At 29.3% G+C, this 15,771-nt stretch overlaps 1 protein-coding gene across 6 annotated transcripts; it reads left to right on the forward strand.

Annotated features, from left to right (window-relative positions):
- The first annotated feature begins 1,655 nt into the window (after positions 1-1,655).
- LOC114937349 (uncharacterized) lies at positions 1,656-13,087 on the forward strand. 6 transcript variants are annotated; one of them, XR_014924043.1, is made up of 6 exons: positions 1,656-1,751; positions 1,912-1,983; positions 3,244-3,339; positions 3,493-3,675; positions 5,770-5,963; positions 6,526-6,720. XR_014924043.1 is itself a non-coding variant. In XM_085479699.1 (5 exons), exons 2-5 carry the CDS (start codon positions 1,927-1,929, stop codon positions 12,883-12,885), a joined length of 375 nt encoding a protein of 124 aa, XP_085335825.1. In that variant the 5' UTR covers positions 1,656-1,751; positions 1,912-1,926; the 3' UTR covers positions 12,886-13,087. The 6 variants fall into 6 exon arrangements, 5 of the variants coding, with proteins under 5 accessions (XP_085335825.1, XP_029166605.1, XP_029166608.1 ...); XM_085479699.1 differs by lacking the exons at positions 5,770-5,963; positions 6,526-6,720 and adding an exon at positions 12,847-13,087; XM_029310772.2 differs by lacking the exons at positions 5,770-5,963; positions 6,526-6,720 and adding an exon at positions 9,219-10,084.
- Positions 13,088-15,771: the final 2,684 nt, after the last annotated feature.

The following is a 15,771-nucleotide window of genomic DNA, read 5'->3' on the forward strand; positions in this document are numbered from 1 at the left end:
TAATAAAACAATTGAAAACTCAATTTTTACTTCTTCTTCTGAAGGAATCTATCTCCTTGAGGAGTCAAGGAGAGAATATAGAGAAACGTATATGTTTATATGAAAAACACCCTTAATTTTCAACAAAGAATCAGTTTCTAACATTTTTTGTACTTATTTAGATACATCCTGCATATGTATATAATTTATATATATATATATATATATATATAAATTATATATGTCTAAAATTTGAGAAAAAATTGAAAACTTAATTTTTACTTCCTCCATTGAATGAATGTATCTCCTCAGGGAGGGAATATAGAGAAAAATATATGTTTATATGAAAAAAACCCTTAATTTTCGAAAAAGAATAATTTCCTACAGTTTTTGCTTTTATATTTAAAAACTGCCTATATATATTTTTACAATATATATTTTTGTCAATATTATATTCGCGATATTATATATAAAACAATGAATATATATGTATATAATATTGACAAAATATTAGAGAAATATATAAATATACCAGCATATAATGTCAAAAAAAATATATCAAATACACCCACACACACACACACTCGTTATATGTTTCTCTCTTTCAAAAAAATATAAATCTAAATAATATAACATATTAACGTGTGTTTAAGAAAGATAGAGAGAGAGAAAATGTCATCGATTCGGTAACGCAAGACCATTTGCATATTAATCCTGATCGCGTAAAGCAAAAACAATCAGAGAAATATGGCAGAGATAAATATAAAATTACAAACGTAATGAACACGATGCGCTGGAAATTAAGCCACATTTTAATGTTTAATTGGCGCGCATAAGCAACGGAATTAAAAACGAGCAGGATTGGTTCAAAACATTTTTCCCCGTTCATGCTAAATGATACCGATGTACGTACGCGAGCGCATTCTGCATTTTGCATTGGCATCTCTTGATGAATTGTTATTGTAATACGATAGTTTAATTTCACGTTCGGATGCGATAAATGATGGATTGCGACTGTCTCAGTTATGGTAGATGAAACGAAGCGTATAAATTAAAAAAGTCACTCAAGCATGAATATACATAAAATTAAGAGTGACAGGTAGAGAGATGTTATATTATTACCTATTTCAGTTTATTAGTACTGCATACGAATACATAAGTTATATTTTGCATTAGACTACGCGTATATAATTGAAAAATGACAAAAACAGGTAATAAGCACACACACACACACACACATATATATATATATATAAATGTGCATATGTATGTAAATAATTTATAATTTATATTTTTTTGAAACACTATATTGTCGCACACATTCGTATAAAAGTTTCTCTTCTGCGAAACAAAGTTATTTCTCCGGTTGTGCAATTTTATTTCAACCTGTGATACATAATGTGCCAATTTTAGACTAATATTGAGCTACTCATGAATAATTTTTTTTAAATGTTGACAACATGATGAGATGAAGTCAGATAATGGGGCGTTTTTTCACTTATTTGTTTGCTAATTTGTCAAACAACTAAAAAAATAATTTTTTGGGTATGTTTAAATATTGTTTATGTGTATATTAACTAAACTAATCGCTAACTGTGCTTATCTCGCACTTTAAACAGGTGATTAGTTTTCTGCGCATTTGTACAGTCACAATTTTAGTAAGTTTATTGCATTACAAACGCTCACATAAGAAATTATTGTGTTCCTACGTTTTTGTAAACATTTTTGATTGATTTTTTCTTGAGTGAAAGCAAGAAAGAAAAAGATAAATTGTTAAGTGTTATATATAATTAAGGTTTTAATTAAGAGCGTTCTTTCATTCTTTGCATTCTTGCGATATAAAACATTAATTATTCATATTCTTTGCCGATTGTTCGCGACTTTATTTTAAGACAACACTAATCTTAATTTAATTAAAATATCTATTAACAGAATTTATTACAAAAAATGAAGTTTGTGATACTGTGTACTTTTCTTATGACATCAGCCGTGTCAAGCGAATTGGTACGTCATTTATTTTACCAAATAATAAATATTTAAATATTTTTTGTGAAAATAATGTCGATACAGAATCAAATTATAATCTTAAATTTTATAAAATTACTCAAAAATGCTATACAAAAAATTATATTACAATATTAGTATTTTTTAAATAAATAAATAAATAAATATATATATATATATATATATATTTACAAATAATATAAAAATTGATTTATAATTTGTATTATAAGCATTTAATAGAGAAGTTATTATATTAATAAAATTACATTACTATATATTCTTGTATATAAGTCACCAGTATAAATTATAATTTATTCGACCTTTCTAGATATCTTATGGTCAAAAAGTCAGTGCGCAAAATGAATATCTAAATTCCAAGTTAATTAGCGTAAATATCTGAAACCTTGAAATTTTTAATGTCGCGTGACACACGTTTTTAGCTTTGCATTGTCATTAAATATTTGGAGATAAAATTTTTCCGCGAATAATTAAAAAATTTAATTTATATATATATATATATAATTAATTTTTATTTACATTTTATTTTTATCATTATATAAATATATGTATAAATATTGTATATCTCATCAAACTTTTTCCAAATTAACACTATATCTAATAATGAAAAAATATATCAGCAAAATTATAGAGAAAAAGTATAAATGAAGAAAGATAAGAATATTTTACGACGCGGTCGCGCGCTATTGCTATAAATAAAGTGTCTTCGATCTCTCATATGTCGTCCTTTTCGACGTCAGCCTTTTCTTGTTGGAGAGATAAAAGTTCGCAGTCTCATAGACTCGATCGGCGAGAGCACATTACAACCGATATATATAAAATGGATGCTCTTCGGGTTCCGTCTCTCTATTACTCTTTCTCTCTTTATTCCGCGATATTAAGGTTCTTCACCCTCGTTCTTGCGAAAACTGCATACGCACACACTGCCATTGAAATTGCAACGAATACGTTGTTTTGATTCAGTAAAGATAATGAAATTAACGAGATTTGCATAAATTAAAAATAAATAATAAAAATAACACTAGTTTACAGGCCAAAATTATTAGAAACCAGACAAAGTCATTTTTGGGACCCATAAAGTCTATAAGAAACTCCTTGTTTTGGTTTAAAATAATAAAAAATATTTTTTTTTTCTAAACTAATTAATTTATAATACACAAAAAATATATATATACTGCATATATTCTTTTTATATATTATACGTTATAATATATATAATTGACTAGTTTTTCTTCTTTCCAGACTACAATAAGCTATTGCAATTGGGTTGTCACAAATACAACTTTGAAGTATGAGAATGGGACAAAATACATCGAAACAAATCTGATTCATAACAAAGTATAAAAATTATTAATAATTTGATTGTTATAATTTTACATAAGCGTAATACAGAATTACAAAATACATAATAAATATTTCAAACTTGAATCGATAAGTTTGCACATGACGTGTTGCGTACACTTTATTATTAATTAAATCATTTACTTTAAGATCTCTGGATGTTCCAATCAAAATATTTTCGAGCCAGATGATCAAAGAATATATAAGACACATATTGCAATAACCGATTGTGACAAAAACGGCAGTTCTTGTGGAGACTCAGAAGCATCGATTGAAAATGTTAATTGCGAGGATTTCTCAGAATCAGAAAATAATCCTTGTACGGTTGCAAAGGTAATTATACTTCTATAATTATATATACATTTCTATAATTTCTATAATTATATATGTAATAAATATTGCAATTATTTCAGAGCATGCATATATAAGGTGTCTCACTTTAATTTTTTCATTGAGGTTTTTTGAACACCAAGGTTTCTAGAAATATTTCATACAAAAAGTGTAGAATTTCAAAGGAGACGTCTTGTCATTAACAGAGTAGAAGCATTTTCAAGTAAAGACATTTTTCAGGTGGAGACAGTAAAACCATAAATTTTCTTATTTTAATCGATTCCTTATAATATTTGACCTAAAAAATTACTAATAGAATAGTCGAAAAAAATGAATGATTTACGAAATATTTTATGGTTCATTCTGACACATTTCAACTTAAAATATGAAATATATCTCATAACATGCTCATTTTTCCATCATTTTATCTCAATAATTTTCTACGTAGAAATAGATCAATTGATGTAAAAAATATATAATTATTTTTTCAAAATAGTATACGCAATTGTAAATTGCAATTTTGTTTTAATCAAGAATATATTTTTTCATACACCAATTGATCTATCTGTCACATTAATCTGTGCATAACGAAAAAAATTTGCACGTAAACCATTCATTTATCGACTATTCCCCCTCAAAATCCTACAATTTTTGTATATAAAACATTTTTCAATGGAAGTTTCAGTTCTTTTTTGAGGCATCTCAATGCAAAAGTAAAAATGGGACACTCTATTGTATATGTATATACATACGCGTTAAATTTTTTAACCGCGTTTTCAAATTTACACCATTACACGTTTCTGTACAATCGGGAAATAGAAAAAAAGTTACGCACTCTCTTTCTGTAAAGTTGCATGCATATAGAGTTCACTTTTTCAATTTCGCTGAATATTACCGTATACGCGACTTCCGACTGGGCGACGTCACGTCGAGAAGAGGGGGTTGGGGAGAAGGGGGCTGCGACTAACTGTCAACGCTGCATTTACATGCATACATTCTGATCCTGTCCTCGCGCGTTGCATATGCCGTCGTGTTAACACACGAACAATCGGGTGTACAACGAAATTTACGCGCGTGCGCTTAATGCGCTCGAGTGAGAGGAAACTAGCGTGAAAAGCTGTTTGCTGAGTCCTATTGTTGAAGACACACGGCACCATATACGTATTAAATATTACACAATGCCGCAGATGTAACGCGTACTAATCACGAAATCGTTCAGAAAGGCAACTGCGTTTCCATAATGCCCGTAATGTAAAGGTTGCTCTTATATTATCGCATATATCATTTTTAATTAATAAATGCGTTCTGTTTTCACCTATAAATTTTTGAATAACTGGACAATTAATTTTACAATCTTAATAAAATTGACGAAGCCTCTTTTAGTCCAGTAAAATTTGACTTTGACTTCATAAAAATTAGGACTAAACTGAATTTTTGTGAAGAGATCTTTATTTTGATGTTCTAATGAAATCCTGAAAAGTAAGATCCCTAATTTTATCCAGGGCGTTTTTTATGGAGGATAAAAGAGGGTAATTTTTAGTTTTTCGCTATTATCTCAAAAACTATTAATTTTTCGAGAAAAATAGTTATTATTAAAATTGTAGCTCAGAAAATTCCTTACAAAAAAGGTCCTTATACTTTCTTTGTGAAATTAACCGTTTTAAAGATATAGAGCGAATTAAATCTGAGAAAATATGCATACTACTATAGTATTATTTGTTAGTCACTTATAATATTATAATAGTGTGCACATTTTCTCAGACTATTTTAGAATCCTATGATTAAAACGTGATTAAACAGAAAGAAATATTTTTATTTTAAAAATCAGACTAAAGGACAGAATCTCATACTTTATTCAATTTCACCTTTAATTAAATCCTTGTTTGATAGTTTTTAATATAAACTGAAAATATAGGGCTAAACTTGTTGGCGCAAAAAAACAAAAAAATATTTCTTCCATTTTTTAAATTTATACTATATACATAAATATACATATATATGCATTTATTATATATTTATATTTATATTTATAATTATATTTATTTTTATATTTATATTTTTATCTTTCCACAAATCAAGCATATTTTTATTATACAGAAAGTGGCAGACTTGGAGAAGAATCAACATTGGTTGACTCAAAACGGAATATTAACCCAAGAGGATTTGTATAACACCATATTTTGTTTTGATAATGATGATGATGATAGCAGTAGTCAATATGACGATTAGATATAATCTCGCAAAAATAACTTTTTACATACAGAATATTATATGTATGTTTTACGATTAATGTAAGTTAATTAAACAATATTTATATTATTCCAGAAATGTGCTACTAAGAAAATAAACTTAAATGTTTATACATTAATAAATTTGATAAAAGGCTGTTAAGAGCAGTAAATATAAAAATTCAAATTATGTTAGACAGAAAGTCATGTATAAAAATAATATTTTTTAATATAATGTTTACTAATAAATTACAATAAAAGTTGACAAGAATTATATTTATGTATATAGTATAAATTTAAAAAATGGAAGAAATATTTTTTTGTTTTTTTGCGCCAAGTTTAGCCCTATATTTTCAGTTTATATTAAAAACTATCAAACAAGGATTTAATTAAAGGTGAAATTGAATAAAGTATGAGATTCTGTCCTTTAGTCTGATTTTTAAAATAAAAATATTTCTTTCTATTTTATACATTAATACTTAATGTTTAGAAAAGGTAAAATTCTGTCTGGCGATTCTCAAATATCTACGTTCTTATTTAATGTTTAGAGTTAAAAAATGTGATGTATGTTTTTCTGTGCTACATTTTTTAATATATCAAAATAAATGTCAAATCTTATTTACAGAAATGTATTATATTTCACAACATTTATCTTTCAAAAGTCAATCGACTACTATAATAATTGGACAATTACGAAATGTTGCTCTCGGAAGCTCGAGTCCTGAGTGTTAACCGTGATGGCTCGAGAGGCACTTTATAGAAGATAAAAACCCTTCTACGAAAACTCTATTGATTTATGACACGTAAAAAAGATATCGTTCATACTATATTTTAATTTATCAATTACACTATAGTTAACGAAAAAAAATTTTTTTATTATTTTAAACCAGACAAAAATTTCCAGATCACGTTAACCTTTTTCACTAACCTCGTTAACCTCAGTTATTCCGGAAACCTGACGCGCTGGTGAAAATTGACTTTTGCGGCATCGTTTTCAGCATACAAAAATCTGTAAAAAACAATAAAAATACAAATCAACGCTCGTGTAAAATTTAAAATTAATAAAACATGAAAAGTAGGCCAAATATACAAGCCGAAATAATTTAGATGTAAGAATAATTAAAAATTATTTATTCATAATATAAATATAGACGTTTCGACCTTACTAGGTTTTACCAATACAATCAACCGCAAGTATAAAATTATAAAATATACTAAAGAAATTTAAACATAATTTCGCAAGTTATGTAAAGACGAAACTTCGATTATCATTCGATTTAATTACAATGGTTGAAGCAATTATTCTTAGATGTCTTATGTTTAAGACCATCTCTCAATTAAATGCACGGAGTCCAAATTGGTCGTTGGATAGCGCGAACCGTCTGTTCCGGCATCTTCACGAGATGAGTCCCATTTATTCAAGCCCTTTTTTCCCACAAAATAGATATATTAAAAGGATTCCAATGAAGAACACTCCGAAAAATATAAATTAGCAATAACTTACATATTGATGTTATGTGTTGGTTGTTGCGACTCAGCAATATCAAGGAATAATATGTGTCATTATTATATCGTAGCCTGTTTATATAGTCAATAGTGTTGTCAATAGTTAAAAGTTAATTTTTTTTTTTTTTTTTTTTTTATAATTAAAAAAGTGTGTCAGATAATACTTCTAAAATGTCAAAATAACAGCTTTCAAGGGATTCGATGTCTTTCTTTAAATTTATACTATTTTTATGTTCTTTTATGTATAACATTTCAGAAATAAGTCTTTTATTATAGTTGATTTCATGATCTAATATTTCAGTCTCTTCCCAGTCAAAAGTGTGCTTATTATTTAAAATATGTTCAGAAATCACCGAATGTCTTGCAGAGTCTAATTTAAAATTGTTTTTATGTTCGTTAAGTCTGGTACGTAATTGTCTTTTTGTTTGTCCAATATTAAGTTGCGTCACAGTCTCTGCGATTTTATATACAACATTTGAATTGCTGGAGTCATCATTCTTGTCTTTATGTGTTTTAATCCAAATGTTTCGATTTTTCAAGACGCGATATTCTACATTTACATCCGATTTTTTAATATTAGCTGATATTTTTTAAGAGATGGATTCTACATATGGAATTGCAATAAATTTGTTATTTTTATCATTGTTATCATGAGGACCCTTTTTATTTTCTTTATCAGTTATATTTAATTTGCTGCCGATAAGATTCTTAATCCTGCAATTTATTTCATTAAACGAAGAGCAAGAGGGTAGCTATTTGATAACAAAACATTTATAACTGTATGCAAATTTTTACCATGGAATCGAGGATGCGACAATAGTAGTGCTCTGTCCACTAAATTATAAATAGTGCCTAATTTGTGGCACATCGGATGGTTGGAATAAAAAGATAAAAATCTACCTGAAAAAGTTTTTTTATGGAACCAATCTACATATATCGCATCCTCAATCACATTAATAGAAATGTCAAGGAAACTAATGCTACGATTCTCTTCTCTTTCAACTGTGAATTTCAGTCTTTCGTGGTATTCGTTGAATTTGTCTATGATATGTGGTATATTGTCCGCATTTGTTGCCAATAAGATATCATCTACATAACGATAGTAAAAAGTCAAATTCCAATTAGATGTGTCAATAATAGATGTTTCAAGATCTTGCAAAACTAAATCAGCAATTATTGGAGATAGGGGAGATCCCATAGGGGCTCCGTATATTTGTTTATATGTAGTGTTGTTAAATTTAAAAAAAGTGGATGTTAATATAAATTTAATCGCGTTTAAAAATTCGTTTTTTGGAATTTTAGTCTGTGGTTCGATGTAATGCCATCTATTATTAATGCATTCCATTGCAAGATCCAGAAGGACATTTGTGAATAAAAGACAACATCTAATGAAACTATTATATCTTCACTGTCTAAAGTTTTTTCCAGACAGAGCACGTCTACATTTATATTATGAATAAATAATTTTTAATTATTCTTACATCTAAATTATTTCGGCTCGTATATTTGGCCTACTTTTCATGTTTTATTAACTATAAAAAACACTCTGTCTGGTTGAAAATAATTTTTGATTATAAACTAGTGTTATTTTTCTGTTTTCATAATAATTTTAAAAGAAATTAGAAGAATTAGATCAAGTAATATTCAAAAATTTTTTTTCAATTTATTACGATCGAGAAAACTGCTATATAGGATATAGGTATATATTTTCCAAAAATTGTTTAAATTAGGCTGTTTTTTCGAGCGCTTAAATTTTTAAACTTTTTATTAATTTACGAACTCTTTAACCTTTGCCCCCTCTTTTTACTGCAGTTGGAGCACCGCAATGCGACCGATGGAACTAATTCACGACTAACAACCGCGCTGGCAAACGTTGTCTGGATGTTCGACTTGAGGCGATATATAGGGGTACCTGGTGGTGTGTCATTAATTAATCGCGAGCGTATCGAAATATCCGGGACCGTCGGATGTAGTCGCGTCTTGAGCCACCTGCCGTGACGAGACAGCGTCTGTCAACAGTGGAGAAACTTCAAGGGTTTCGGCAAGTCAGGAGGCGGGGGTGGGGAGGTCGACGGGGGAGACGGTGGTTTATAGGGTGGATGCCGGTTGCGCGGAGAGCTCGACGCGCACTTAAATATTAACAGTGTACTCAGCGGATACATTAGTAACGCCGGAACGACTTGTATACACATGGTAGGAAATCACTTGGTTTTACTTACCTACCTATCTAACCCGTCGAAATGTATAAATCAATCGCGATACCACGGGGGAAGCGAATGTCAAAAGACGCTTGCTTGACGATTAACGAGAAACCGTCGCCAACCTGGGGAAAATTTTCAAGCGAATGATCGCAAATCTTTGATAGATTATCGGACATTTAAATTTACCTTCTATTTTTTGTAATGAATCGAGAAAGTTACGTGAAGGAATACCATTTGCCCAGGGAAGATTGAGAATTTAAAATTAAGAAGAAATCTTAGATTTCTTTAAGAATTTAGATTTTTGAAATTGTGATTAATATATATGAATATACATATATATAGAGACAGACATGAAAAATCTAGAGTATCTTATGAATCTTATATACTAGGCAATATTTTATATTTCTATACTTTACAATTGTATTATAATAGGGATGTGAAAAAGTTCAATATTAAAAATCTGAGTAAAATCCAATAACCAAGTTTCCAATATTTGAATAATACTTATAAGAAATAATATTTCATATATTATATTTGCGAAATATATTATATATTTAAAATTTTTTATTGTATTTTTATCCGCAAGAAATACGAAATAATATACTTATAAATACTTTTTATCATAAAGAATTGAATCTTTTATAATATAGCATTCAAATATATAATATAGTATTCAGTGTTGTGCTTAGATAATTTAAAAATTAGTTGGATAAAGATGAGATAAAAATATGTAAATTTATCTTAAATAAGATGAAGATAATTTTGTTTTAAATATATCTAGATAAAAGTTAAAATTATATGGAGATTCATTTAGATAATCTTCTAGGTAATAATTTTTAAGACTGCTTATGTAAACACAGTTATAAAAAAATGTAAATTATAAAAGGGATATTAAAAATATATGTATTCATATTTTTATTTATAAATTTTTATCGCTTACTGGTTAAGTTCCACTATTTAAGTATTTTTATGTGCTATAATTCTAAACCAAAATTATCTGAAAATTATTCTATTATAGATAATTTAGTACACAGTTGAAAATTTTCTGTTTTTAACAGATATCACATGTTCCAAATATTCCCACTTATATTATAAAATAGAAAATCAACATTTTTTTCTGTAAATTTTAACAGAAAAATCTTGTAACTAATAAAGCAGAACATATTTATTATATAAAATTATAAAGAGATGCACATTGTGTTATTTTTACATTTTTTTCAGTTTTTTTAATAATTTAACATTTAAATTCAATTAACAAAACAGTAATATGTTAAATTAACACATGACTGTGTTAAATATTTAACACAAAAATTTTAACGGAGACCGTTTTTAACAAGAAAACGCAAATTTTTCTACTGTGTAAAGATAATACTTTTTGTATTACACGTGCAGGCGAAGTGGTACTTTGTGTGCGTGTTTCCTGCGCAGAAAGCGGCCGATTTCCCACGCCGCCATCTAGCGGCGACGCGGTGAGTGAATAATCCGCATTCAAAGCCATTGCCTACGACGAACGCGGCTATTCCCGCACCGTGCCGTCGCAAGATGGCAGCGTGCGATCGACCACCTCGCGCACAGAAAACGCGCACAAAGCCACTTTGCCTGCACTTGTAATACAAAATAGTATGTGTATAACGTGCGGATTGACAATTGGTCACAAGTGCGGAGTAGTCGCATTCCCCGCACTCGTGACATTGTCAACTTTCCGCACTTGATACACAATATACTATTTTCATCTAATTGTATAATATACAGATATAGATAATACATATTTTTCTTATCTATATAAAGATAAGATAACGCCAAAGTTTCCATAAATTTATTTAGATAACAGCAAACACTGTTGATGATAGAGAGTTCGAAGCCAGTGCAAACAAATTCGAGCCTGCTTATATAAGATACTTAATCCCATCGCTAATAATAATTATATCGGCATTCTCCGTATTACGTTAATAACGATATCGGGAGCGCGCTTACCAAAGAACACTTTGCACAAGCAAGATACATAGGAGCTCTGAAATTGATTTAACGCTGTTTCGCATTAATTCAAAATGTACATGCACATTGCGATACGTCGCGATATATACATATATTACATATTCTCTTCTCAAAAGCAGGGAAATACACCCGCTCCCGGGCTGCAAAAAGCCCGCGCGACACTCATAACGTGTCATTCAAGCGTCCCACATAAAAGGGCTGATCTAAAAAAGGCGAGTCTGTATATACACATATATATATATATATATATATATATATATATATATATATGTTTCACGATCGCATCCCTGCAATGAACTCGCTGCGAATGAGATTAAAGCTGTCGTGGACCAACTGTACGTAACTCGGATAGACGCGTCCTTGTGCCAATAGCATTCACATTTTCCCTTCCCCCTCCTCTCTCCTTCTTCTCTTCATCTCGCCGAGCGCCGAGAGCGGAAATAGGATGAAAGTGGAAAGATTAAAAGGGGCGGCGGCGGCTTAATGAGACAGCCGGTTGTTTCGAAGCGCGGATACGATACTTCCCGGGTTCAAGTATTAATGAAATCGATACCGACGCCGGATAATGATCAGCTAACGATTTCAACGGCGGCTGTATATATCTGAAAAATGCGTCTCTCTCTCTCCCCCTCCCTCGCTCTTTTGTTATAAACGCGAATAAAAGCGCGGACCGCGTTAATTGCTCGATGACGAGGCGATAGTCTGTGTGATCAACGAATGAGTTTTTGAGAACTTTTTCGTCTCCCTGTCGGCTTACATATGTATCTGTAGCCTTCGATAAGAATTTGAGTTGAATTTTTTTTCACGAATTTTGAGCCATTCGTGCACTTAAAAAAATTATTAAACTCGAATAAGTATTCATTTCAATACTGCCAAATAAATCATTTGTATGAAACTAATAATATTGGTTTGATGCGAAAAATGTTTATTTAATATAAGAAAAATCTTTTCAAAACAAATATTTATTTGTTTCAAATAAATGATTTATTGGGCAATACTGAGAAATAAATATTTATTAATTTAGTCATTTTTTTAGAGTGAAAAGAACTGAGTTATTGCATTCAAATAAATAAATAAATATATATATGTATATAAATTTTATTATAAAATTTACATGATTTTTATGTACTAAATATTTATTTAAAGAACAAATAAAAATTTAATTGCGTGTAAGAATTATCTTTTGATATATTAATTATTTTGGACGCTATTTTATAATCTAAATATATATTTTTATGTTACAGATCAACACGTTGGCTACAACAATTTTAATATTACAATAACAACTACTATTACTGTAACTATTGCTGTTACTTTGTTGTAGGTGTTAAATCTGACAAAGAACGTCCATATAATTTGACTTTATATAACTCGAAGACATGGTAAAATGACATAAAAGGACATCAGTATAATATATTCGACTAGAATATATCGCGCAAACAAGAGTCTGTCCGACTATTCTTTACTCCTCACGGAAAAACAAACAAAATTAGCTACCATAGCTAAATTTTAGCTGTCCATATATTACACATGAAATTTAGTTATCATGCTTAAATTTTAGCTATGACAACTAATATTTTTTAGCTATAACATTCTCCGTTAAGCTATGGCTAAAAAATATTAGTTACCATAGCTAAAATTTAGGCACGATAACGTAATTAAATTTCAGGTTGTAATATATGGACAGCTAAAATTTAGCTACGGTAGCTAATTCTTTTTTTCCGTACTACTTTGACATTCTTCATGTCTCTTTCTCTCCCTCATATAAAAAAATTTGCGTTACACGCAGGTATAATAGATGTATCCGAGAGCTATCATCGGTGATTAAATGACAGCCGTTTGTCGTTTACTTTCGATCACGTTGAAAGGCCATGCGAGCCCGATTTGCAAATGATGCATGTGGTCGCAAATGCCGAATTAGATCTGAAAATGAGGTCGCTGCCAATGGAACTGACATTCTCGTTACGCGTGCGACGCCGACCGGCAACATTACGTCGCGCGTAATCGGATTTACAATACTTTGTATAATATGCGGATTAGTCCAAACATTTGCAGCTGCACTCATAACTCCCACGCTCCGCCGTGAGCGCCGCAAATTGCATGATATTCCATCACTATGCGCATAACGTTGATTTAGAAAAGTCTCTCTCTCTCTCACCCTTCTCTCATTTTTCTCCCTCCGGGGAAAATGTTATTTTCAGGACCCCTCAATTTGATACGTGTGCTTGATAGATTTTTTTTACAGAGAATCAATAGATAGATATTTTACAGAGATTAATTGGCGAAGAAAACGTCCACCGCGCTACTGAAGCAAAACAAATATAGCCGTTCCGAATATACAACAGCAGTTTTAACTGTAAAAATTAATTTTTTTAATAAAGAAAATGTCATTGTGGCTAGAAACACTTTGTGATTATACAAAAACTACGCCTTCATCAAGGAATATGATCGAAGGCCAGAATGTTATAAATTCCGACATGATTATTATGTGCAATGTAACTATGAAAAGTCAAGAAAGAATAGATTTTTATTCCTTACGTCTACAAATAAGTGCCTTGACATCAGAATCTCATGTGATTACTGGAACATTATTAATTAATTTTTCAAATTATAATAAGATAATGTGTTAGATGTATATTTGTGATAACCATTTACGAATATTCTAACTAGAGCTGGCAGATTTCCGACATAACAAGTAACAACCACTTTGCAACCAGTAGAGCGGATGAGAGGGGATGAATTAGCAGCCAGCCGCACATTGAAAGTGAAAGTATTGAGAAGAACAGATATATATCTTTTGTCCTAAATTTTCTTTTAAATATATAGTTACAAATTTTAGCGAATTCAGAATATTAAGCGAGTCGGCGATCAGCGATGCGATCCAACATGTGACAAAAGGAAAATATAAAAATAAGAATTATATTTAATATTATAAAATAATATTAATGAAATAAAAAAATATATTTTAAATATATCAACTAAATAATCCCATTATTGGCCAATATGGAGGACGTCTTTTTATTAAAACAGATTTTTTATCTTTAATGTCTTTAAAGAATATAGGTCACACGACCACTACTAGTATCGCATTGAATTTTTAAACCTCGAATAGTTTTCGAGATATTAAAATATTGATGTTTCAAAATTTTTATTTAGGTATTTATTTTTTAGAAAATATATATGCTAAATCCTACCGTTGGTTCAATCGTACCTCTACTGTATTTTTTAAATGAAGCTGAAATATTTTAAAGTGATAACGCTGTTGCACGTTTCCTGACTGAAATGCCGCAATGTTTGTTGTCTTCTCAAGCGATCCGTTGATGAATGACGTTCATAAATTTATTTTGTGTGATTTTTATATAATATTCGGTACTCCGTGCCTGAGTTATCACAATGAGAAAGATAAGCGATTAAACTTATTATTAAAGCATTCATTTCATCTTATTTAATCTTGTATGGAAGCGTATGAAAAATCAACAAAATGTTTTAAGATGTTTTTTTGTTAATTTAACATAATATGGATATTATATTAAATGAAGATACAAATATTGTGTTAATATTTTAACACAAAATAAATGCAAAACTTGAAATAATTTAAAATAAATTTTGTGTAAAATTAACACAGTTTTAATGTAAACATTAACTAAAAATATATTAATTTTATTTAGATTCTATCATCTCTACTTATATTATAAAATAGAAAATCAACATTTATTTCTGCAATTTTTAACAGATAAATCTTGTCACTAATAAAGCAGAATATATTTATTGTGTAAATTTAAAAATAAATGCACATTGTGTTATTTTTACATTTTTTCAGTTGTTTTAATAATTTAACATTTAAGTTCAATTATATAACAGAACAGTAATATGTTAAATTAATACATAAATGTATCAAATATTCAACACAAAAATTTTAACGTTTTTAACAAGAAAACACAAATTTTTCTACTGTGTTATTATGACAAAAACATTGCTATTGTTGCAATTTTTTAAAATCGTTCGAAAACTATAGATTTTATTGTTTTAATTTTTTTCTAATCAAAAATTCTATAAAAATAATCTATGAAAATAATCCTATAAAATCTTATTGAATTTAGAAGCCACCTCTCCGTCTCTCTCTCTTTCTCTTTCATGTTTATATTGCCAATGATACACGCGCGACATAT

The sequence above is a fragment of the Nylanderia fulva genome, unplaced genomic scaffold (genome assembly GCF_048542155.1).
Source record: "Nylanderia fulva isolate GAGA-0341 unplaced genomic scaffold, ASM4854215v1 Scaffold129, whole genome shotgun sequence".
Lineage (NCBI taxonomy): Eukaryota > Metazoa > Arthropoda > Insecta > Hymenoptera > Formicidae > Nylanderia > Nylanderia fulva.

Bases quoted from the DNA above. Each gene is read 5' to 3' on its own strand.
- LOC114937349 (XM_029310772.2), top strand. From the start codon at position 1,927: ATGAAGTTTGTGATACTGTGTACTTTTCTTATGACATCAGCCGTGTCA. The intron at 1,984-3,243 runs GTACGTCATTTA...TCTTCTTTCCAG, and splicing joins CAGCCGTGTCAAGCGAATTG to ACTACAATAAGCTATTGCAA. The intron at 3,340-3,492 runs GTATAAAAATTA...ATTTACTTTAAG, and splicing joins CAAATCTGATTCATAACAAA to ATCTCTGGATGTTCCAATCA.